This window comes from Diabrotica undecimpunctata, chromosome 1 (assembly GCF_040954645.1).
Source record: "Diabrotica undecimpunctata isolate CICGRU chromosome 1, icDiaUnde3, whole genome shotgun sequence".
Taxonomy (NCBI): Eukaryota; Metazoa; Arthropoda; class Insecta; order Coleoptera; family Chrysomelidae; genus Diabrotica; species Diabrotica undecimpunctata.
This window is the reverse complement of record NC_092803.1, coordinates 34,150,776-34,174,810: the sequence shown is the minus strand read 5'-3', so window position 1 is coordinate 34,174,810 and position 24,035 is coordinate 34,150,776. Positions and strand designations below refer to the sequence as shown.

The window sequence follows — 24,035 nt, the reverse complement described above, 5'->3', positions numbered from 1 at the left end:
AGCAGTCATAATGAATATCTGGGTAAAAACTAACGTTTATGCCGATTTATGATGCAGTCATAAAAAATACGGGTACGTTTTATTTAAAAAAAAAAAATGGGTGTGGCAGTCCAGTGGGACTGCCGGTAGAAGTTATATTTCTATACAAGCGTTCGCCGTTAAAAATTTATATAGGAGTCAATCTGCACAAATGTAATGCTATAGGTAAGAGAGAGCAGAAAGAGAAAAAGAATTAGTTATATAGGTATATGGTGCAAAAAAAAAAAAATACACATACTCTGCAGTAAAATTCATTGTTTATTTTGTTATTAATATAAAAATTACAATACAATAAATACACTGCAACATAATTCAATATAATAATACAATAAAAATTAAAATGTAATATTCATAAGTATTTAAAACTGCCAATATACATAACTTACTTTACGAAGATAAAAATAAAAAACCAACAACTCGGATTATGTTGTAAATTTTCATTTTATTTTAAAATTTATGTTTTTTGCGTATATTACATATATTTAATAAGATTAATGTGAGGTTTTTAAATATTTCAAAAATAAAAAAGGAAATTCATAATTGGGATTTAAACTCACAACCACCAGCGTATGAACCAAACACGTAAAGGATTTGCCAATTAGACATGACACTAACGGATTTCAAAATTGATAGTTCTCGGTAAAACAGTGATTATTTTGAAATACAAAAGCCTAAAATAATACGTTTAATTTTAAATAATACAAAACATATCACATAAATTATAATATTAATACATATTATATTATATATAATATTATATATATATATATATATATATATATATATATATATATATATATATATATATATATAATATTAAATATATATATATACAAAAGGAACATTTTTATTCTTGAGAGAGGAAGAGAGAGAAAATATATCTTCTATCTCTCTCTTACTCACTATCTTACATATCTAATGGTTTCACAGATTCACTCTCATGCAAATTTCCAACGCCGACCTTGCGTATAGAAGTATAACTTCAAAAAAATGATTGATAAGTTTGATTTTGTTAAATATACAATATAAGTTTTTGACCATTGCACAAATAAGGAAAGGCATAAAAGTACCAATTCATTCTTTGTTTAAAAGTCATTTAGTATTGACGTGCCACAGTATTTTTTTATAATTGAAAAAAATGGATACCTACTCAAGTATCGTGTAGTGACGGAATTTTTATTTTTGAAAGCTTTTAAAGGAAAAGAAATATATTAACGAATGTTAAAAGTGTCTAAGGATTCTTTGTCTTTAATTGTCTGGCAAATATTAAATGAAATTAGTCATCCGAAGAACGCGCCATAAGTAGAGAAACGTAGTTGAAATCACGGGCCCATTATGCATTTTGGGAAATTTTGAATTCATTCATTGACAGCGCGGAGGAATGTTTCTTGCTGGTCACTTTACACTGTAACAATAGAATATTATATTTATGCTTATAATATTAAAAATAATACATTAGATCTGGTTTATAAGATAAGATTTTATTCACATTAATAATTTGTCGACTGCTTCTTCTGCTTATGCCACTCCTATCGGAGATTGGAAATCATCAAGGCTATCCTGACCTTGTTTACAACTGACCTAAGGAGTTCATTAGTGGTACAGCCAAACCATTCTCTCAAATTACGCAACCATGACATTCTTCTACGGCCTGGATTCCGTTTTCCTTCTATTTTTTCTTGCAATATATTTTGAAGTAATGCGTATTTATGTCCTTTCATCAGGTGACCCAAATATTCGAGTTTTCTTCGTTTAATCGCTGACAAAATTTCTGGGACTTTTCCTATCCTTCGCATTACTTCAAAGTTTGTAACTCTTTCAACCCAACTTATCTTTAGCATTCGACGATAGCACCACATTTTTATACTGTTCTGCTTGAGAGTCCAGGCCTCTACACTGTATAATAGCGTGTTAAATACGTAGCCCCTTAGCATTCTTAATCGGAGAGAGATGCTTATATCTCTGTCGCAGAAGAATTTCCTTATCTTTATGAAAGTGGCCCTGGCAATTTTGATACGTCTTTTTATTTCATTGTTTTGGTCTCCAGTTTCCTTTATTGAAGTACCCAAGTATTAGTAACTTGATACTTTTTCAATTTGAATGCCGTTTATACTAATATGTGCTGGTTGTGTCATGTTCTTACTGAAGACCATATACTTGGTTTTTTTGATATTGATACTTATGCGATAATTGTTGCAGGTAATATTTATATTTGTAAGTAATCGTTGTAATTCTTCTACTGTTCTTGCGACTAGTACAGTGTCGTCTGCGTATCGAATATTATTTACAACCTGTCCCTTGATTATGATTCCTTCGTTGGCTTGCAAAAGGGTTTCCTGGCAGATGCTTTCACTATAAACATTAAATAGCAGCGATGACAAAATGCATCCCTGTCGTACTTCTCTACGTATTTCTATTGCTTGTGATATCTCATTTTCTATTTTAATGTTAGCTTTCTGATTGCAATATAGATTTAGAGAATTATTCGCAGATTTTTATTATCTATGTCCTTTCTTTCAAGAATGTCTGTTAACTTATCATGGCGTACTCTGTCAAATGCTTTTTCAAAATCGATAAAACATGCATGTACTTCCTGATTAACGTCTAGACATCTTTGTGTAAGAACATTCAAACTGAAAAGAGCTTCTCGAGTACCTAATCCCTTCATGAACCCCATCTGTGTATCACTAATATCTGAATCCAACTTTGATAAACTTGGTTGTGGATGACTTTTAGAAACATCCTTAGTAGATTGCTCAATAAAGATATTGTTCGATGTTCTGAACATTCTTTTGAATTGGATTTCTTTGGCAGTGTACCTAATGTAGACAATAGCCACTCTTGAGGTATAATACCAGTTTTGTATATTAAGTTAAATAAGTGCAATATTATATCTATTGAGTCATCATTTAAGAGCTTTAGCAATTCAGTAGGAACCTCATCAGGTCCATTTGCCTTTGCAGTTCTGGAATTTCTAAGTGCCGCTTCTACTTCACATTTTAGGATTTCAGGTCCCGTTTCACCATTTACCTTAACAATGTTATTTCTGTTGGCCTCAAACAATTCTCTTACTTCACTTCATCTATTAATTTTTTCTGTTAAATCCATAATAATCTTTCCGTCTTTGTTCCTAAGCAAACTTATTTGATGTGTTCTTTAAGTTCCTGTAATTTCTTTTAATTTTTTATGTACTTTGAATGTGTCATATTTTCTTTCATAGTTTTCCATTTCTACACATTGTTCTTCAATCCATAATTCTTTGGCCTTTTTTATTCTTTGCTTTATATTCTTATCAACCTCTCTGTATTTTTGTGCATTATTATTCATTTTACGTCTTTCTTCCATTAGTTCTAGTACATGTTTAAGTTTGGAAGAATTTTATTTTTTTTTATTTAAAACTACAAACGATTCTTATTCTGATTTTTTTTCTTCTTTCTCGTCTTATTGTTATAAGCTCTGTCCATAAAATTTGTACAATTTTCAGTGACAATAAAGTATATTACTTATTTACTTACTTATTTATTTATATTGCTATTAAGGCTAAAATAACCAAAAAATTTGTTTTAGAGCATTATAATAAATATACTCTAGATATGGGATTGCAATAAATCTTAATTCCTATGGTCAACAAAACAATGTTGTTATCTGTATAAAATTTTTATGGACTTCAACAACAATGTGATTTTTATAAAATTCAAGTACAATTTACGCCGTTATTAATCAAAATTCAGAGTTGGCGCAATGATATAAAATGATTGTAATTTCGAGACGAATCTATTCATATAAATTTTATTACATTTGAGTGACATAACATTTTTCGTAAGATGTGTGCGGTATACTTTATGAGATTTTTAAAAAATTTTCTAAATATTAAAGCTAATATATATAAAAAACTTTTTCCGAATTGTAGGGATTGTGTTAATCATTATTTGATTTAATTACGATTCATCAAGTATGCTATGGAATATAATAAAAATCCGAAATATTAAATACTTGAACGATACTAACCTTTGTTATATTCCCTTAAATTTCTACGAATCAGAATCGGATGACCGTCCTCTCTCCTCCACGTTATTCTTGGAGTTGGATGCCCCGCAGCTTTACACACTAATGTCGTGTTGTCGCCTTCGGAAATTGACATGTCACCGCTGGTGTCCTCATTAAGAATATCGGGGGGAACTGAAAGAATAATTTGGGATAAGTCAATTGCATTTACACAGAGCGAGATCACATCAATGGAGTATTGTTGGTAAGTATACCGAATTACTTAATTGTCATCTCAATTCATTTTAAACATTTTTTGTGGTTTAAAAGCAATTAATTATTTAAACATTTTTCTAAATACTTTTTGTGCAAATCAGTTCTCAGTTATTAGAGAGTTATCAGTATCTCATACAAAAAATAAGTTATTTACAACACATATCATTTTAAAATTCGTTTCAAATCTACAGTGTCTTCCACAACACTATAGCATGAAAGATTATGTTTTTTAACGAAACTGTACTTTATTTTAAATTTAAAATCCTCTTTACTTCCTCGTTACAATATTATCAATTTTGTTTTGTATATACAGCGTATTTATATAACCAAATTTCAATGAAAATCATATCAACTTCAACGTCCTGTCTGATTGAAAAATGGTTTAAAAGCAACGAGCTCTTCTAGTCATAGTTTTTAAATGATTGTAGTAGTTTAATTTGTAATACACTTAACAGTGTTAAATTTAATTTAAATTGTAGCGGAAAAAGGATTATTTCATGAATTAAATTTAATATAGAAATTGTTTGTCGACAATTTCTTTTATAAATGTCAAATTTAAATTTAAAACAATGTAAAAACCAAAAACGGTCAAAATAGAAGAAACCGGACTAAATGTTTTACCAATACTAAGCATTTTATAAAACTCTCCAAATATTTCAAGAGAACAAAACATTAGTTTCGGATCTAGTCAGAAAATTCTCTCAAGACAACCACATGTACCCACAATACATCCGGCAACATCAAGAATTGACAGAATGATTTTGAAAGAAGGGTAGCTTTATACGAGTGGGCATAAAAACTGTCATACAAAGATATTTTTTGGATTTCGTTTGATTCTGAGATAAACAGTTTTAAATGTTTGGGGTGATTTGGGTGTCTCACATGCCACGTTAAGAAGAAGACTTTTTTACGTGCCATATCAGAATTATCCGCCCATTTATCCAAATTAATAGTCAAATTTGCGTCTTTTAAACGCTGAAACAACTGCTGCAATACAGAGATATGAGTTTCGAAATCAGGAGTAATGACAAGAAAGTCATCAAGATAGTATTGACAAAATGGGTCCAAAGCAGGACCTATTACCAAATCCATTAATCGATACATAGTCTGAAGTCTGAACTCCAGTCCATTAGAAATACAGACCCAGCGACAGATGTAATCTCTTCCCTGTTGACTATCGTTAGCAACAGACGTACGCTCTCTTCCTCTTGTTGACTATCGTTAGCAACAGGCGTATACTGACTATTGTTGACTGCCACTAACAATTGACATTCTCTCTCTCCCGCTGATAGTTACGCGAAAAAGACCGCAAATCCTCTTTTAAATCGTATACAGACGCAAATGTGCTTTATCTCCTGATCTCAGTGTTAGTACCACTAAACACGTGTAGAGAAACCGGTAAAGACAGTTTCCCCGTACGAAGAATAAACTCAAGTGAAAGCCTGTAAATACCGCGAGTGTCTGTGTAGCAGCAGTATTAGTAAGACTTTGTATGAACTTGATTTGCCATCGTCTATCTAACCCTTTACTACATATCCTAATTTATTTGAACCAGCCCTATGTAATACAGTCCTCATACACTAAAATTATATTCATAATTTCACATATCACAGCAATCACGTTTTTTTCTTGTTTGAACCTGTTTGGATGTTTTGTGCAAACAACAAGACTTTTACACACGCGTTTTGTTGTTAATGCGAATTATTGGCATAGTATTAATTCGAGTTTATTGTGGTACTGTACCTGTACCACAATAAGTTCGGCTGTAGGTTTTTGTATTGTCTCCCGTTTAAAATTTGCATTAAAAAAAATTTGGCACCAGAAGAAGTAGCATAAACTGTCGCTTTACAGGGTGATGGGCGAAGCATTCATTACACCGCAAATGCTTTAGGAATTTCTCGAAGTACGAAGAACCACAAGTCAAGTTGAATATCGTTTTCTTAGGTTACAAGCGTTACGCGATTGTACATTATCAGCACCAGTACTTGTTCAACGATTTAATGATGTCCATAGAAACACAGTTTCTTTATACCGTTCGAAGCCGCTTAAATGAATATGGATTAAGGTCCAGAATAACTCCGTGGCTCCCGTCACGGGACCTCTATTAACAACAAAGCATCGGAGGCAAAGTTTACACTTTGCTCGCCAATACCCCAATACTTGATTTGCACTTAGAATGTGCCGCTGGTAAATAGTGAAACTCCGTGTGAAAATAGACTTTATTTGAATTAACACAATAAGATATAAATACATGATATATATGTAACAATACCTTATCCGTGGACCAGTATTGTTTGTCTGTTAAAATAAATGTCTTGACGGACCCCTAGACGAGAAGCGAGTGTCCTTGTATTTTCCTTCGACGTGTTCTTCTATTAATTATTCGTATATTTCGTTTTAGGGATATCGCTGTGCATTTGTCTGAGAGAAATAATCTGTACTTATCTGTTTATACTTTTTTAAGGAATATATTATAACCTTTCGAGACTGGCTGAATGACGAAAGTCTATGCCACAAAAAAAAATAAATCCATGATAATAAGACGGTTGACGTCTGCCCGCTAATGTATATAATATTATGCTTCGCGTCGCACTTACTGGATCACCGATATCGTTCGTATTTTGTGTGCTGTCATCTTGAGACCCTTTTAGTGACTCTTCTTATCTTCACATATGGCATAATATATCTGCATACGCTGGTACGTTGCCGCATCGGAAAAATGCATGAATTAAACTTAAAACAGATAGTGGCGTAAACATGGGGTGTTGACTATAAACGATCCAAAACAGTTGGGGAAATATTGTTGTAGTGTAAAGAAAAACATAAAAAAAATTATGTGCGGTCAATAGGCTAAAGAGCACTAAAATTAAAAATAATTCTCATTAGAAAGGACGTACGTCTTGAAACTTAGTATGGTGTGACGATTGGGGTTTATAGAAAATAATTTATAAGTTATATACTAGAGAATTTTATAAAAATATATTTATGTGAGGGCATTTTAAGAAATTAGCATATAATAATTGTAAAAAGTTGTATTTTAATATTGTAAATATATATAAGTGAGCCATGTGCATAGGCAACCAAAAATACTCTCGGAGTAATTTGACAGATAGAAATTAATCATAAGGGAATATAAAGTGGGGTTATAATATATTGTTTGGAATGTGTATTTTATTAAACTAGAATGTTAAGTTACTAATTTAATTATATATTCTGATCTGAAAAGCCTAAATGTAAACAAAATTATTAATAGAAAAGAATGGAATTCTCTGGATCTCCGGAGATGGCCATGTTTGCGAAATGGTTTGTTCCAGAAAATTCAGACAAGTATTTGATAGAACAAATTGGAACATGATCTATTACGAGATGGTTCTAGAATATCAAAAAGATATAAATACCCGTGATTTGGATTCAAGAGGGCAGTTTTTAGAGTTTTTAGTCTGAAGTCAAGCAAGTTTTTGGCAGTTTTTGAAAGTTTTTAGTCAGAAAAGTTTTAGATAGTGCAGTCAGAAGAGTTTTAAGAAGTTTTTGGAAGTTTTTAGTCAGAAGTCAGGCCAGTTTATTATGAAAGTTATTAGACACATTTAGTGAAGTAAATTGTTCAGAATTTTCAAGAAGTCAGTCAAAAAAGTTTAGTAAGAAATATGAAAGATTATTTGGAGTCAGAGAATCAGGTACAAATAGTCAAATTGTTTAATATAGTGAGTTAAATGAAGATTAAAAATTATGCATATAATTAATGCACATTTATAATTATACACAAATAATTATTGAAGATTATAAAAGTATATTGGAAGAAATTAAATTATATTGTGGTTGGAGATTAGTATAAATCAACTTATAATAATTGGATATTGGTATATTGAAAAGAAGAATAAATATAAATGCTGTTTGCTGGTTTGGTTGGTGGTGTATAAATGCTGGTGAAGAAAAATATATCTTAAATTGGTAGAAGCTGATAATTGGAAAAAGAAATTTCACAAAAACAAGGATAACCGAAGTACGAAGACATTCAGTGGTGATTAGAATCCATATAGTAGAAAACAGTTCATTTAGACATTCAGTGAAAGAAAGGTACAAAATTTTGTTAATATAATTTAGTTAGTGTTATAAAAATTTCAATTTTGAAGATAGTTTGTTTAAATTTAACATTGTCTATAGAATTTAATTAGTTTTATAAGAACATCAATTTAAAGATAGTTTATTTTAAATTTACATTGGCTAAGTTAGATATATATGTGTGTTTCATAATAGTTATAATAAAGATAATTTAAAAAAGTACTTACAAGCTAATTCTTTGAGAACCGCGATAAAAACCCTATATTATTAAAAATACTCATTGCTCATCATTCAAACAAAAAACACATCATAACAATTTGGCACCCAACGCGGTGGCTCTCTATTTAAAAGAATTAGTTTGGGAAGATAAGTGCTCTCATATAATTAAATTAATTATCAGTAGAAAGAAAAAATTATAGATTTTATTTTTAATTATATTTGAACAAGTAAAGTCTCAAAATATCTCAAGGAAAGAAAAGTACAAAAAGCAAAAAGAATGAAGAAGATGTGGAAGTAGAAACACAACCTATACAAGAGGAGAGTTTAGATCAAGTTCCACAAGATACTGCAGAAATGAATCCAGAAAGAGAGGAAAATGTCAATATGGCAGCTTTGATGTCATTAATGATGCAGATGAACAAGAAAATGGAAGAGAATACGAAAAAAATGGAAGAGAATTCAAAATAAGTCAAAGAGGACATAAAAAAAATGGAACAGAAATTGGAAGAGAATTATAGAAAATTAGAAAAGAAAATAGAAGATAATAATAATAAAATTGTAAAACAAATGGAAAAACAAATGGATAAAAAACTTGAAGCTGCAGAGAAAAAAGTTGCAAATGAAATAAAAAGTATACGGAATGACTACAAGAAAAGGATAGACAATGAGAGGACAGAAGTAAAGAGGATTATTCAAGATAATAAAATAGATATAGAACAGAAAATAGAGTTACAGAAATGTAACTTAGAAGAAAAAATTAACGAAGACAGGAGAAACACAGAAGAAAAATTAGACGATATACAACAAAATATCCAAATAAATAGTAATCAAATAAGAAATGTGGAACAGAGAATAGATGATATTTCACAAATGAGAGACATAGGGAGACCTTACTTAAATTTAACAAATGAGACTGGGATTAAATTCTCTGGTAATATAAAAAATTTGCATCCTAGAGTATACATAAATAGTTTAAAACATAAATTAAGATTTGTGAATAATATTAATGATATTAAAGATTATATTAGAGTGACATTAAATGACAATGCAGCAACTTGGTTTGCTAGTATTGAAAATGATTTAGATAACTTTCAAACATTTGAAAATAAATTTTTAAATTATTATTGGGGTGAATTAGAGCAAGCAAAGTTTAGAGAAATTCTATATTTTGGAAAGTATAATCAAAATTTAAAATCAAATATGGTAGATTATGCATTGAAATTGATAACAGTTGCAAAATATTTAGAACCACCACTTAGAGAGGATGAAACAGTCTTAAATGTATCTAGACATTTTGATGCTGATGTTGTGCAAACCGTAACTGTACAAAATATTCAAACAATAGATAGTTTTATTAATTTTATTCAAAGAATACAAAGAGGCAATATGACAAGTAATAATAACAACAGAAAAAACAACAATAACTTTCAATATAAAAAAAATGATAATCAACAATATAGACAATCATATAACAATAATACTAGGTATGGTAATAATTTACAAAATTTTAATAATAATAACAGTAATCAAATTAGACAAAATTGTAATAACAATACTAGTTATAATAGACAACATTTTAATAACAGTACTAATAATAATAGACAAGATTTTAACAATAGAAGAAATACAGAACGACCTAACTATAACAGACAGCTAAATTGTGTTCGAAGGAATAGGAGCTGCGAAGACAGGGAACGAAGTACTACAAGGCAGGAAAATGTGAGTAGAAGTCATAGTAGGGAAAGACATAGGACATCAGATCCAAGTGGTCAGATACAATCTGACAATTCTAATAATCAAAATTTTGTGCAGTAAACTTTCTGAATTACAAGTTAGGCCATTGCTATTATGAAAAACCTTCTGAATTTATTTCTTTAGATGAAGAGAAAATTATTGAATCTATTAATTTAATTTATATAAATGCTTTGGCCAAAAATAAAATGATTAAGATTATGATAGATACTGGTTCAGAAAGTACTTTAGTCTCGGAGAATTTTATTTTTAATACATTAAAACTATCAGATATAATAAAGATTCCAAAAATTAAAATTATTGGTGCAAATAATAAGAAGTTGGGTGAAATTGATAAACTAGCCAATTTTAAAATTAATATTCTTAATAAAGAAATTAATATGCAAGGATTTATTGTCAAGGATTTATGTGTTGATATAATAATGGGAAATGATGAATTGGAAAAGAAGAAAGTAAAGATAGATTTTGAAGAAAAAATGGTAACTTTGGAAGGGCAAATAATTAAATTTATGCAGAAAGATGAGGTAGAAGAAGGAATAAGAGTTGATAGGATATTATTAAAAGAAAATAATGATGTTTATGAAGAAGAGATGTATTTCGATGATAGGGAAATGTCCCAGAAGAATGTAAAGAATAATTATTGTAGTGAATATTTAAGGAATGGAAATTTTAAGCAGATGGATGCCTACGAGGCGGAGTGCGTAAAATTGGAAGCAAGGAATAATGAGTACATAATGAAGAATAATTTTATTTGTAAAGAAGAAGATATAATGAAAGTTTTAAATTGCCCTGAAGAATATAAATCGATAGTCATTTCCATATTGCAGCAACACAAGGGACTTGTCAATAAAGAAAATAGAATTGCACAAAATTATATCCATAGTATAAAAGTTAAAGAAGAAAAAGATTTTAAAACAAAATCATACCCAATACCATATAAATACAGAGAAGAAGTAAACAAAACAATTAATAATATGTTAGAAGATGGGATCATTGAGAAGGCAGACACACGTTTTATTAACCCCATAGTAGTAGTACGAAAAAGATCAGGTGAAATCAGGTTATGTTTGGATGCAAGGAATATTAACAAGATTACTGAAAAGCAATTTGAAGCACCAATGAGTATAGATGGAATACTAGGAAGAATTACAGGAATGTCATTTTTCACTAAAATCGATTTACAGCATAGTTTCTGGTTAATACCTCTAGAAAGAAAAAGTAGACAGTATACAGGATTTCAGATAGATGGAGTAGTATATCAATTCAAAGTAGTACCATTTGGACTTCAATCATCTTGCAGTGCTCTATGTAGATGTCTTCATGATATTTTGGATCAATATGAACATTTTGTAATTCACTACATTGATGATATATTAATTTTTTCTAAAACAGCTGAAGATCATGAGAAACACCTAAAAATTATAATAAATAGATTAGACAAAGTTGGACTAAAAATAAATCAAGAAAAATGTACATTTTTTCAAAAAGAAGTCATATATCTAGGTTATAAACTTAACACTAAGGGAATCGAAATGGATCCAGAACGGACACAAGTCATTCAGGAATATAAAACACCACACAATTTAAGAACTTTAAGAGGATTTATTGGAATAATTAATTATTATAAAAGGATGATACCAGATCTAAGTATAAAAGAAATTCCATTACTTGAACTACTGAGAAAAGGTGTAAAATGGAGATGGGATCAGAGAAGAGAACTAGCATTCCAAGAAATTAAAAACATTTTTCTGTCAAATTTGAAAATATACTATCCTGACTATACACAGCCATTCATACTAAGAACAGATGCATCAATAGAGAGATTATCAGGGGTATTATTACAAATACATGATGGGGTCGAATACCCAATACAATTCATTTCAAGAATCACAAAGCCACATGAAAAGGGTTACTCAGTTTCAGAATTAGAACTAGCAAGTATAATACACTGTGTCACAAAATTAAGATTTTATTTGTTGGGTAATGAATTTACAATAGAAACAGATCACCAAGCTTTAACGTCTATATTAAATAACAAATATGGAAACAGTAGAATACATCGGTGGAGTCTAATACTTAGTGAATACTGCTTTGAAATCAAATACATTTCTGGAAAATCCAATATAGTGGCAGATGCTTTATCAAGGTTAGAAAATACACCACAAAAAGGGCAGCGCACAATAAAAATTGGATTAAATCAATTAGTAGAAAGTACAGGATTATATTCTAAAGAAGAAATTATAAGAGATCAGATCAATTTGAGTGAAAAACAAAAAGTCCTTAGGAAAGATGGGGTATATTATAAAATAATAAATGGCATAGAAGTATATGTAATAACTAGAACTTTAGCAAAGAAAATATTGAAAAATTTACATAACAATTATATGCATATTGGTTCAAGAAAGTTATGGATGCTATTTAGGGACAATTATTTTGCAAAGAATGACATAAGTATAGCAAAAGAAATTATTAACCAATGCCCAATATGTCAACTAAACAAAGAAAAGAATTTAAAAAAACTTACTGATAGATCCATTTCATAGATAGATGGTAGATTTCTTTGTTGTGAATAAATTTGACATCATACTTGTTGAATTTTGTACATATGGAAATTGTTTGGTACCCTAAAAATCATAATTTGGGGTTAGATACAGAATTGATTGTGTAAATGTCTTTATAAAAAGTGTAAAACTTACCAATTCATATGGATGAAAGCCTGTTGAATGGAAATAATTCCTAGATTTTGTCTATAAATAAACAGAACACAATATCCATTATATTTTAATTAAGGTTATATTTTATTCTCTGATATCGCATCCATTGCCCCATTTGACATGACAGTTTGACCATAGAATAGCCGAACTGTGCTCCGTTGTTCTCTGCTTTGATATAGACAGCGAACAGGGATGTATTTAACACATTAAAAAAAAAAAAAAAAAAAATTGATTTATTAAATTTAATAAGGTATGAGAAAATTAATATTTAAAAAAATAATAAGTAAATTATTTATTTTAAATATTATTTTTGGGGTATTGTGACGATTGGGGTTTATAGAAAATAATTTATAAGTTATATACTACATAATATTAGATATAAAAAAGTATTTGATTATTTTAAATAAGTTATATACTAGAGAATTTTATAAAAATATATTTATGTGAGGGCATTTTAAGAAATTAGCATATAATAATTGTAAAAAGTTGTATTTTAATATTGTAAATATATATAAGTGAGCCATGTGCATAGGCAACCAAAAATACTCTCGGAGTAATTTGACAGATAGAAATTAATCATAAGGGAATATAAAGTGGGGTTATAATATATTGTTTGGAATGTGTATTTTATTAAACTAGAATGTTAAGTTACTAATTTAATTATATATTCTGATCTGAAAAGCCTAAATGTAAACAAAATTATTAATAGAAAAGAATGGAATTCTCTGGATCTCCGGAGATGGCCATGTTTGCGAAATGGTTTGTTCCAGAAAATTCAGACAAGTATTTGATAGAACAAATTGGAACATGATCTATTACGAGATGGTTCTAGAATATCAAAAAGATATAAATACCCGTGATTTGGATTCAAGAGGGCAGTTTTTAGAGTTTTTAGTCTGAAGTCAAGCAAGTTTTTGGCAGTTTTTGAAAGTTTTTAGTCAGAAAAGTTTTAGATAGTGCAGTCAGAAGAGTTTTAAGAAGTTTTTGGAAGTTTTTAGTCAGAAGTCAGGCCAGTTTATTATGAAAGTTATTAGACACATTTAGTGAAGTAAATTGTTCAGAATTTTCAAGAAGTCAGTCAAAAAAGTTTAGTAAGAAATATGAAAGATTATTTGGAGTCAGAGAATCAGGTACAAATAGTCAAATTGTTTAATATAGTGAGTTAAATGAAGATTAAAAATTATGCATATAATTAATGCACATTTATAATTATACACAAATAATTATTGAAGATTATAAAAGTATATTGGAAGAAATTAAATTATATTGTGGTTGGAGATTAGTATAAATCAACTTATAATAATTGGATATTGGTATATTGAAAAGAAGAATAAATATAAATGCTGTTTGCTGGTTTGGTTGGTGGTGTATAAATGCTGGTGAAGAAAAATATATCTTAAATTGGTAGAAGCTGATAATTGGAAAAAGAAATTTCACAAAAACAAGGATAACCGAAGTACGAAGACATTCAGTGGTGATTAGAATCCATATAGTAGAAAACAGTTCATTTAGACATTCAGTGAAAGAAAGGTACAAAATTTTGTTAATATAATTTAGTTAGTGTTATAAAAATTTCAATTTTGAAGATAGTTTGTTTAAATTTAACATTGTCTATAGAATTTAATTAGTTTTATAAGAACATCAATTTAAAGATAGTTTATTTTAAATTTACATTGGCTAAGTTAGATATATATGTGTGTTTCATAATAGTTATAATAAAGATAATTTAAAAAAGTACTTACAAGCTAATTCTTTGAGAACCGCGATAAAAACCCTATATTATTAAAAATACTCATTGCTCATCATTCAAACAAAAAACACATCATAACAATGGATATAAATAAATAGTGTATTTATATATGAGGTCAAAAATCCATATCCTATATCATCGAACTGCATCCGATCCATATAAATGAGTAGATAGTGCTAGTTTTTTGCAGATAAAGTTTAATTGGGTTCATATTTATTACAGTGTTTTTAAAATATTAAGATATTTGCTTGGAAAAAAAGCTGGATATACTATCGTAAGATACAAAGAAGATAAAAAGATAAAATACAATGTGTATGTAACTTCAATACTTATTTTATTAATTCGAAAGTTATCTTAAAGACCCTGAGCCAATTTAGAATATTAAGGTATTTGAAAATTTATCTGTTTATCTATATCGCCCCCATTTGCTCAATATTAGACGTAAATTTCCCCTAAATTCTTACATTTTTCTTTGTTTATTTATGCACGCGTTAATTTCGCATCGAAAAATTTTTTAATGTCATCTGCCCATCACATTTGTGGTCTTCCTCTCCTCTCTTCCCAAGACTTCCATTCCATCTGATTATTTCAAACATTTGATTTTTCTTAATTTTGTTCTTCTAATTGACAGCTATGTTCTTCTAGGGTTATATCTGTGTTTTTCACTCTCCGCTTGGTTTTGGAATCTCCTTAATTGTTTTCACTACATCAAGTCTTTGTGTTTGTCCCAACGATAAATTGTTCTTTTTTTCCTTTGCGTTGATGATGATTCCGTGCTTTTCACGGATGAATCAAGATTTAAGAGATACTCATCAGATGGGCGGCCTAGGATATGGAGAAGAGCTGGTGAACATTATCAGCAATGTTGTTTTATTCCGATAATTCAATTTGGTGGAGGGGTGGAGGGGTGGAGGGGAATATAATGGTGTGGCAGGCATTTCCCTAGAGGCTCATACAGAACTTGTTACAATTCAAGGGGGTAATTTAAACGCTCAGTGGTACATTTAGCAAAATTTGGACGATAATATAGTGTCCTTTGCTCCATTTGTTAGAGGAAACTTTCGTCTAATGCAAGATAATGCTCGTCGGCACATCGCAAGAATAACACGCGATTACTTAGATGAAGTTGAAATCCGTTTATTATCATGGCCCCCAAGGAATGCAGACTTAAATCCAATAGAACATGCATTAATTAATATACTCTAGTGTTAGGTTGATTTTGCATCCAAGTGTATGTATTTTTTTTAACCTTTTCAACTTAGACTCCATTTAATTAGAGTTCTGCATATTACGACTAAAGACTAAAGATTTGGTTTTGTTTGAATTTATTTTAATACCCATTTCCTCTCCTACTTCGTGAATACATTCAAGAAAAATTTGGAGACCTTCTGACATTTGGGAAATATTTTCTGACAGAATTACTGTATCGTCCGAGTATCTAATTACATTAAGTAGTTCCCCGTTGATTTTGTTTCCATATGGCTGTCTCTTAAGTACCTTTTATTAAGTTGGTCCAAGTAAACATAAAACGATGTTGTAAACAAAATACAACCTTGTCTGACTCTTCGTTGTATGGAGATTTCATAGCTGTGATTGTCTCCATTTTTTAGGATAGCAGTTTAATTCCAGTACAGATTTATATTCACACGAGTATCTGTGTCATCTGTTCCTATATTTTTTAGGATCTGCATTAATCTTACATGCTGCACTTTATCAAATGCCCTTTTGAAGTCCACGAAGCATGCAACTACATCTTTTCTTTGATCATGGCATTTTGTAATAAAGTATTTAGCGCAAAAAGTGCTAAGTGTAATTCTATTGTGAAGATAAATAAATCTTAAGAGTTTGGCTCATTAGGCTAATTATTCGATACTCTAAGTATTTTTTAGCATTGTGTTTTTTGGGTATTGTAACAAAGATGGACTTTAGCTAGTGTACGGGAATCACTTCAGTGTCATATTTTGCATTAAAAAGTTTTACCAGTATTTTTATCATCATCATGGCTTTTTCACTCCTGGCGGAGTGTTTGCCGCCCTTTTGGGCTCTCTGATTCATATGTATTTTTATATTACCTTTATTATTATCTTATTATATTATATTATATTATATTTCTGTCTAACTGTCTTTTTCCTTTTTATTCCGGTTTACTCTTTATGACTACTAGAAACCAATTTGCTAAGAATTTTTGCTTAGTTAAGGAGATATGTTGTGGAATGCAATTTTAGATTCCCCATGTCTCTAATAACATCTGTATTAATGTCTTTTTTGCCTTGCAATTCCTTATGGAATATTCTAGCATATGCAGACGACGTGGACATTATAACAAGAACTAGGGCGAGAACTGCGGAAATCCTAACCGAGCTAGTAGCAGCAGCAGAACGAATGGGGTTACAGATAAATCAAAATAAAATCAAATTCATGGCGACTAACACAAACACAAGAGCTGGAAATGTTGACACAAATTTAATCATCAATGACCAAAACTTCGAAGCAGTCAAAGAGTTCATATATCTAGGGACATCGGTTAACCCCAATAATAACACATCTGAGGAAATAAAAAGGCGAATAATAATTGCAAACAGGTGTTATCATGGTCTATCAAAGTACTTAGCTAACAAACGTCTGTCTCAAAAAACTCGTATAAGGCTGTATAGAACACTGATAGTCCCCGTTCTCACATATGGATCAGAGGCATGGACGCTAACGAAAACAGATGAATCCGCTCTATCCATTTTTGAAAGAAAGGTGCTACGCAAGATATTCGGAGCGGTCTGTGAGAACGGAGTATGGAGGCGTAGATATAACTTTGAACTGCAGAATATCTACAAGCATACGTTTGGTGGTAAAGATATTACCACTATAATTAAGCGAAACCGCCTGCAGTGGGCAGGACATGTAGCCCGGGCCCCTGAGTCAAACATGATAAAAAAGATTCTAACAGCGCAACCCGTAGGAATGAGAAGACGGGGTAGACCAAAGCTAAGGTGGATGGACGGGATAACACAAGATGCCGAGAAGATCGGAGTCGGCAACTGGAAAATGCAAGCAAGGGACAGAATAGAATGGCGTAGAAAGCTTGAGAAGGTCGAGGCCTTCATGATGATCATGATGATGCCTTGCAATTCCTAGAAGGCACAGATTACAGCAGAAATCTGAATTTGGTTTCGAAAATTAGTTTACGGATTTATAATCAGATGTCGCTAGTTGCGTCCATACGAAGCCATGTTGACGTTGCTTCCCAAGACAGGAAAGACTTATTTTCACGTTTAGAGCATCTGTAAATAGCCGTCTCTTTATATTATATTTATTTTATATTACATTGGTCCAAATAAAGACTCTGATGGGAAAATCTCTACATAACGCTGCCCATATGGCACAGAATGGCAGCCAATGGAGACAGCAAACTAATAGTATTTAGAGTGTCACCACACCCTAACAAGGGCTCAAAGAATAAGGAAGAGGATAGTATATAGTTCCCTGTAATTTAAATACATCATCAACCACTTGTTTCTAATACAGTTGTCTTTCTAATCTTACTCGTGTCTTGTGTTTTTTATTTTTTCCAAGCACTGTTTTTGTATTTTGTTTCAAGCACTGTTTATTATTGCAATTGCTATTTAAAGTAACAGTTTTATTTTTTTCGTTTTAATTGCTTTAGTGTCCATATTTATTTACAGCTTTCTTCTCTGGATGAACTATAATAATAATACAAAAATCTAAAATTAACGGGAATATTTCACGGTCATGGTAAATAAAGGATAAAACAAGAAACTTATATACATGATTCTAATTCGTTATTGAGGAATACTGTATAGCGCCAAACCGCTGCTGTTGCTGAAACTGCAATAATATCGCTTCCTTAACGCTCGAACGCTAAAGATAAATGCATCGAATACATCTCATTAAGATGTGGCGTAGAGTTCTAAACACCCAAATCAACTGCTAAGCCGGGTATTATTAGGAAGTTAGTTGCACTGGCCCGAATACAACAGAGCGTTGTGTCTCGAACTATGCACGAACTTGTGTAATTAGGACCTTTTTATCGAACTTTGATGCCACAACCTCGCATGTTATTTTAGGTTACAAGATAAACACGAAAAACACTTGATACTTGTTTGTGAATTTAAATTTTTTACTTTCATGCTTAAAATGTACATTATTAATGTAAAAATTAATAACAATTTCTTATTTAAGATCTTTTTGTATTTATATGATAACAAAAACATACTTTATGCAATCTGTATGTACAGTAAAGTACCACAATTGTAGCTAGTGACTCATATTTTTGGTTTTTTATAAGCCAGTAAAATTGGACGTTTACCCTTTAGAAACTAATAGTTTTGTTGTTGGAATACAGACAAAAGGATGAAATTGAATTATTATTTAATAAACAAATTAGTGCAGAATCTGTCTATTCTCTTAAAAATTGACAAAAATCTGCTTCTTCTGACTGTTCAAAGAATATATTTTCAGATAGAAGAGATCTCATTTTATATGAAATACATTTTAATAATTTAACTGGTCTATTTCTAAACTGTTCAAAGGTCCTGGCTGCGTAATATTAGGCAATTGACAGGTGGGACGGTTGACGAATTGTTTCATCTAGCTGCAACCAAACGGAAAATTAACAGAAATATGTAAAATACAAAGAGGTGTTAGACAGGGTTGTATACTATCCCCACTGTTATTTAATTTATATTCAGATAGAATATTTAAAGAAGAGCTGCATAATTTGGAATGGGGCGTGAAAGTTAATGGAATTCTGATAAATACAATCAGATATGCAGACGATACAGTTTAAGTGATGACATGAAGGGATTACAATGCCTTTTAAATGCCATTGATACAGTGGGAAGAGAGTTTGGCCTAAACATAAACTGTTCAAAAACAAAACACATGTTGTTTAGCCGTTTAGCACATCAAGATGCACGATTATATGTTGATGGTCATATAATTCAAAGAGTGTCCAGTTTTAATTATCTTGGTTGCCATATTACTGAACATCTAGATCCAGATCAAGAGATAAAACGTAGAATCGAGATAGACCGCACGACATTTTTAAAAATAAAGTCATTCTTCTGTAATGATAACTTGCAACTTCAACTTCGAAAGCGCATGGTTAAATGCTACATTTGGTCAGTCCTCTTATACGGTGTCAAAGCATGGACATTAAAAATATCCACCATTAATCGTCTGGAGGCCTTTGAAATGTGGCTGCACAGACGTATACTAAAAATTCCATGGACGGCTATGCTGACAAATGTGGTAGTCCTTGAGAGAGCAAATGCTGCTCGCGAGCTGCTTGATAACATTAAATGTAGAAAGATGGCCTATTTTGGACACGTAGTAAGGGGACACCTTACTACGTGTCCATTATGAAGATAACTCAAAATGGAACACTCGATGCTGCTATAAAAGACAGAAACATACAGGGTAGAAAAGCCATATCCATGATGAACGGAATTCTGTGGGACCAAACAATATCTAAAGCGAACAAACAACTCATATACAACACCATACTTAAAAGTGTAATCACATAAGGCAGCGAAGTTTGGCAAATGAAACAAAGAACAGAGAAACTGTTACTAGCAACAGAAATGGACTCCTGGAGAAGAGCAGCAGGAAAATCAAGAAGAGATCGGATACCAAATGAGAGAATACGTGAAATGATGGGAGTCAAGCATACAATAGTTGATGACATAAAAACAAAACAGTTAATATGGTACGGCCATGTACAGAGAATGCCAGACGACAGGATTCCAAAACAGATTTTGACGTGGACACCACAAGGGAGAAGGAAAAGAGGAAGGCCGAGAAAAAGCTGGAGAGAGGAAATTGAAAAAGAACTAGAGGAAAGAGAAATCCCTCCAGGCCTATGGCTGAATAGAGAAGAATGGCGGTTAGGAGTCGGAAGGCGTCGGAGAACGCTGTAAACCGATAGTAGTAGTAGTAAGGGGACACCGATATAATATTCTTCAACTTATTATGATGGGTAAAATCGAAGGATGCAGAGGAATTGGTAGAAAGCAGTCCTCTTGGTTGAAGAATATCAGGGAGTGGACAGGAATAAGGAAAGCTGAACAACTCTTTAGAATAGCTCAAGACAGAGACAGTTCCGCCATGTTAATCGACAACGTCAAGGGGACTTGATAGGGAACGTTAAGAAGAAGCTGCAACCAAAGAAGAAAAAGATTAAACAACTGCAGCCTTTAGATTCTGCTGAATTGAAGAAACTAAACTGGAAATCAAAATAAATGAAAATAAATTTCATTTGGGGCATATATTTAAAGGAAATAGATCGTCAGAACGGTCGTAAAAAATGAACCGAAAGTAGCAGTATTCACACATTGGCTGCCACAAGGATCACCGGCGATCCTAACTAACATATTATTATAATTGTGCCATTAGGATCACCGGTGTTACTTGTGCGTATTTAACACTCAGAATTGTTATATCGGTCGGCACTGTGAGGATGCTCAAATAGTTTTACTGTGGCACAGTAGGAACCCATAGATTGCTTATGATCTTTTGTTAGGCGCGATAATATCGTAAATAGCTAGGGTGGGGTTGTTTGCCTTGACTATGTGGCTGATACATTACATGGCTGGATTATTTGTAAGGATAAACAAAATATTACAATATTTATTTTACATAACCTCAAATGTTTTAGCTTACATTTAATCAATGAAAAATGGGGCTAGTAAAGTGACTTTTTTAATTGGAATTTGTCTTTTAGATCATGGATAATTTACCAAGTAAAAGTAAAACGCAGCAAATAGAACCCGAGTTATGAAGAAGTACCTGATAAATACGATGAATGTATCAGTGATTTAAGCTTATTGGATGAAAATGCAAAACAATCGGTAGACTGTACTCATTTACGTCTCGATATACAGTTCTCTGGTAATGAATCATATGTCTATTTTGATAGTTAGCTTTAAAATAAAACCGAACTAACTTATTTTCATGTATACAGGAAACTGATCGATGATGAAATTTTACAACTTATTGCAAGGGAGACTAACAGAAATGCTGCGCAATTAAAAAATGCACAACGTTATAGCAGATCATTCAGAATTCATGCATGCAAACCTAGTAATAAAAAAGAAATTTTAAAGTATTTTTGCTGTGTTATGTACGTAAGAATTGTCAAGCTTTACAAAATTGCTGATTATTGGAGTAAGTGATCATTGTATAATTTTACTTTTATTTCGTCTATTATGACTAGAAATAGATTTCCGCTTCTTTTGAAATTCTTACATTTTGCTGATAACACGGCTGCTTTCCTAAACGATCGTTGCCATAAAATTAGAAAATGATTTTAAATGACACAATTACGATTTGCCCAACAACGTTATCCTGGATGATGATTCCCTTTCGAGAAAGAATACTTTTCCAACAATATATACCTTCAAAGCGTCAACGCTATGGCTTGAAACTGTTTACATTATGCAATCCTGCATGTTGTAATCTAAAAATGATTATGTATACCGGCAAAATAGCTAAAAAAACTATCTACAAAAAGGAAAAGGTAATAACCGATAATTACTACACGTCTGCGCCTTTAGCAAAACAATTATTAGATGGTAATGGTAATAGTCACTTATTAGTACTACGTAAAAACAGAAAATATATTCTAGAAGATATGTTTTCCGCAAAATAAAAAAAAGGAGATAAAATTGGAAAGAAACCACGTGATGGCATTGTAGTAGGCAAATGGCACGATAAACCTGAAGCAATTATAGGCTACAACAAAGGAAAAGATGGCGTTGACGTTCCAGATCAACTCAGAAGCTATTTCTCACATCTGAGAAAAATTGTTTGCTGGTACCACAAAGCTGCAATTGAAGTTTTATTTAATACGGCTGTCATCAATAGTTTAATAATATATAATTCTTTCAACATACCAAAACAGCCAATTATGTCATTTCGGGAAATGCTAATCTTTAGTTTAGTGAACAGTTTAGTTACAGTCCGATGCCTGAACCTATTACTACTGTAAAGCATATGCTTGTTACAGTTGACGCCAAAACAACAAACAATAGGAACTAGAGAAAACGTTGTAACCAATGTTACACTGAAACAGTTGCAACAAAATGCAAGTAAAGAGAGCAAAAATAAACCCAAACTTGTTTCTATATTTTGTAATATTTGCGAAAAATTTTACTGTGTGACATGTTTCACTAAAACGCAAAGTTGTTCACCAGTACCGGATATACTAGCAGCACATATGTGTGTAATATGTTACTGCAGTGCCATTAGGATCAACGGTGATCTTACAATTTTAACAAAAATTGTAAGAATATAAACTTACTTTGTATTATTAACCATTTGTATAAATAAATATTGTTTTGTAAGCATTTTTCACTTTGGCACCTGGGGAACTAACCTAACACTTTTATGGTGGCAGCCAATGTGTTAAAAGCTAAATCAGAAGCGTATACAAATGTGTACGATAAACTTAGGATCGGTATTACCGAATGGGAAGATTGGGAAATAAATAGAGATGCCTAAGATAGTATAAGGAAGAAGAAGTAACATTAAATATTTAAATAATCTTTTTTATAATCTTCTGGTTCAAGAGTTTTCTACAAATACGATCTGATCAGGATCAACTAGAATTTAAATATAATTTATATTTTAAATTCTTAGTTAAAGAACTCTTCCTGGAGCACGTGTAAATTGACTTATGACTCGTAGGTTAGACCGCGTGTAATTCCAGCATCAAACTCAGAATTTCTGAGTGTATCTTAACTTTTCCTACTCTATTGTATAAATAAAAGACCAATACATTTTGTATTTTCTATTTTATGTTTTTCTATATTTCACTTAAATTAGCGGAAATATTTTTGAAAAACCTAACATTCTATCTTCTTCTTCAAGTGCCATCTCCGCGGCGGAGGTCGACAATCATCATAGCTATTCGGACTTTTGAGACGGCTGCTCTGAAAAGTTCATTTGATGTACATCCATACCACTCTCTCAGGTTGCGCAGCCATGACATTCTACGCCTCCCTATGCTTCTCTTTCCTTAGATCTTTCCCTGCATAATCAGTTGGAGCAAGGTGTATTTCTCTCCACGTATAATATGTCCAAAATATTTTAATTTTCTTGTTTACATTCTATATATAAGAACAAATCATAAGAAGATTAAATATAAGCACAAACAAAACTATTTTCAGTAGCGGGGAACGGTGCTGAATAAACCAAACAAAATAAACGACAATCGCTTTATAAACAAT

At 31.3% G+C, this 24,035-nt stretch overlaps 1 protein-coding gene across 1 annotated transcript in view; it reads right to left on the bottom strand.

Annotated features, from left to right (window-relative positions):
- Window positions 1-24,035, bottom strand: part of LOC140437699 (protein amalgam-like) — an 889,271-nt gene that overhangs the window by 257,774 nt on the left and 607,462 nt on the right. Inside the window, exon 5 of the mRNA XM_072527401.1 lies at window positions 4,048-4,218. Within this exon, the coding sequence (XP_072383502.1) occupies window positions 4,048-4,218 (171 nt within the window). The remainder of the gene's footprint in view (window positions 1-4,047; window positions 4,219-24,035) is intronic.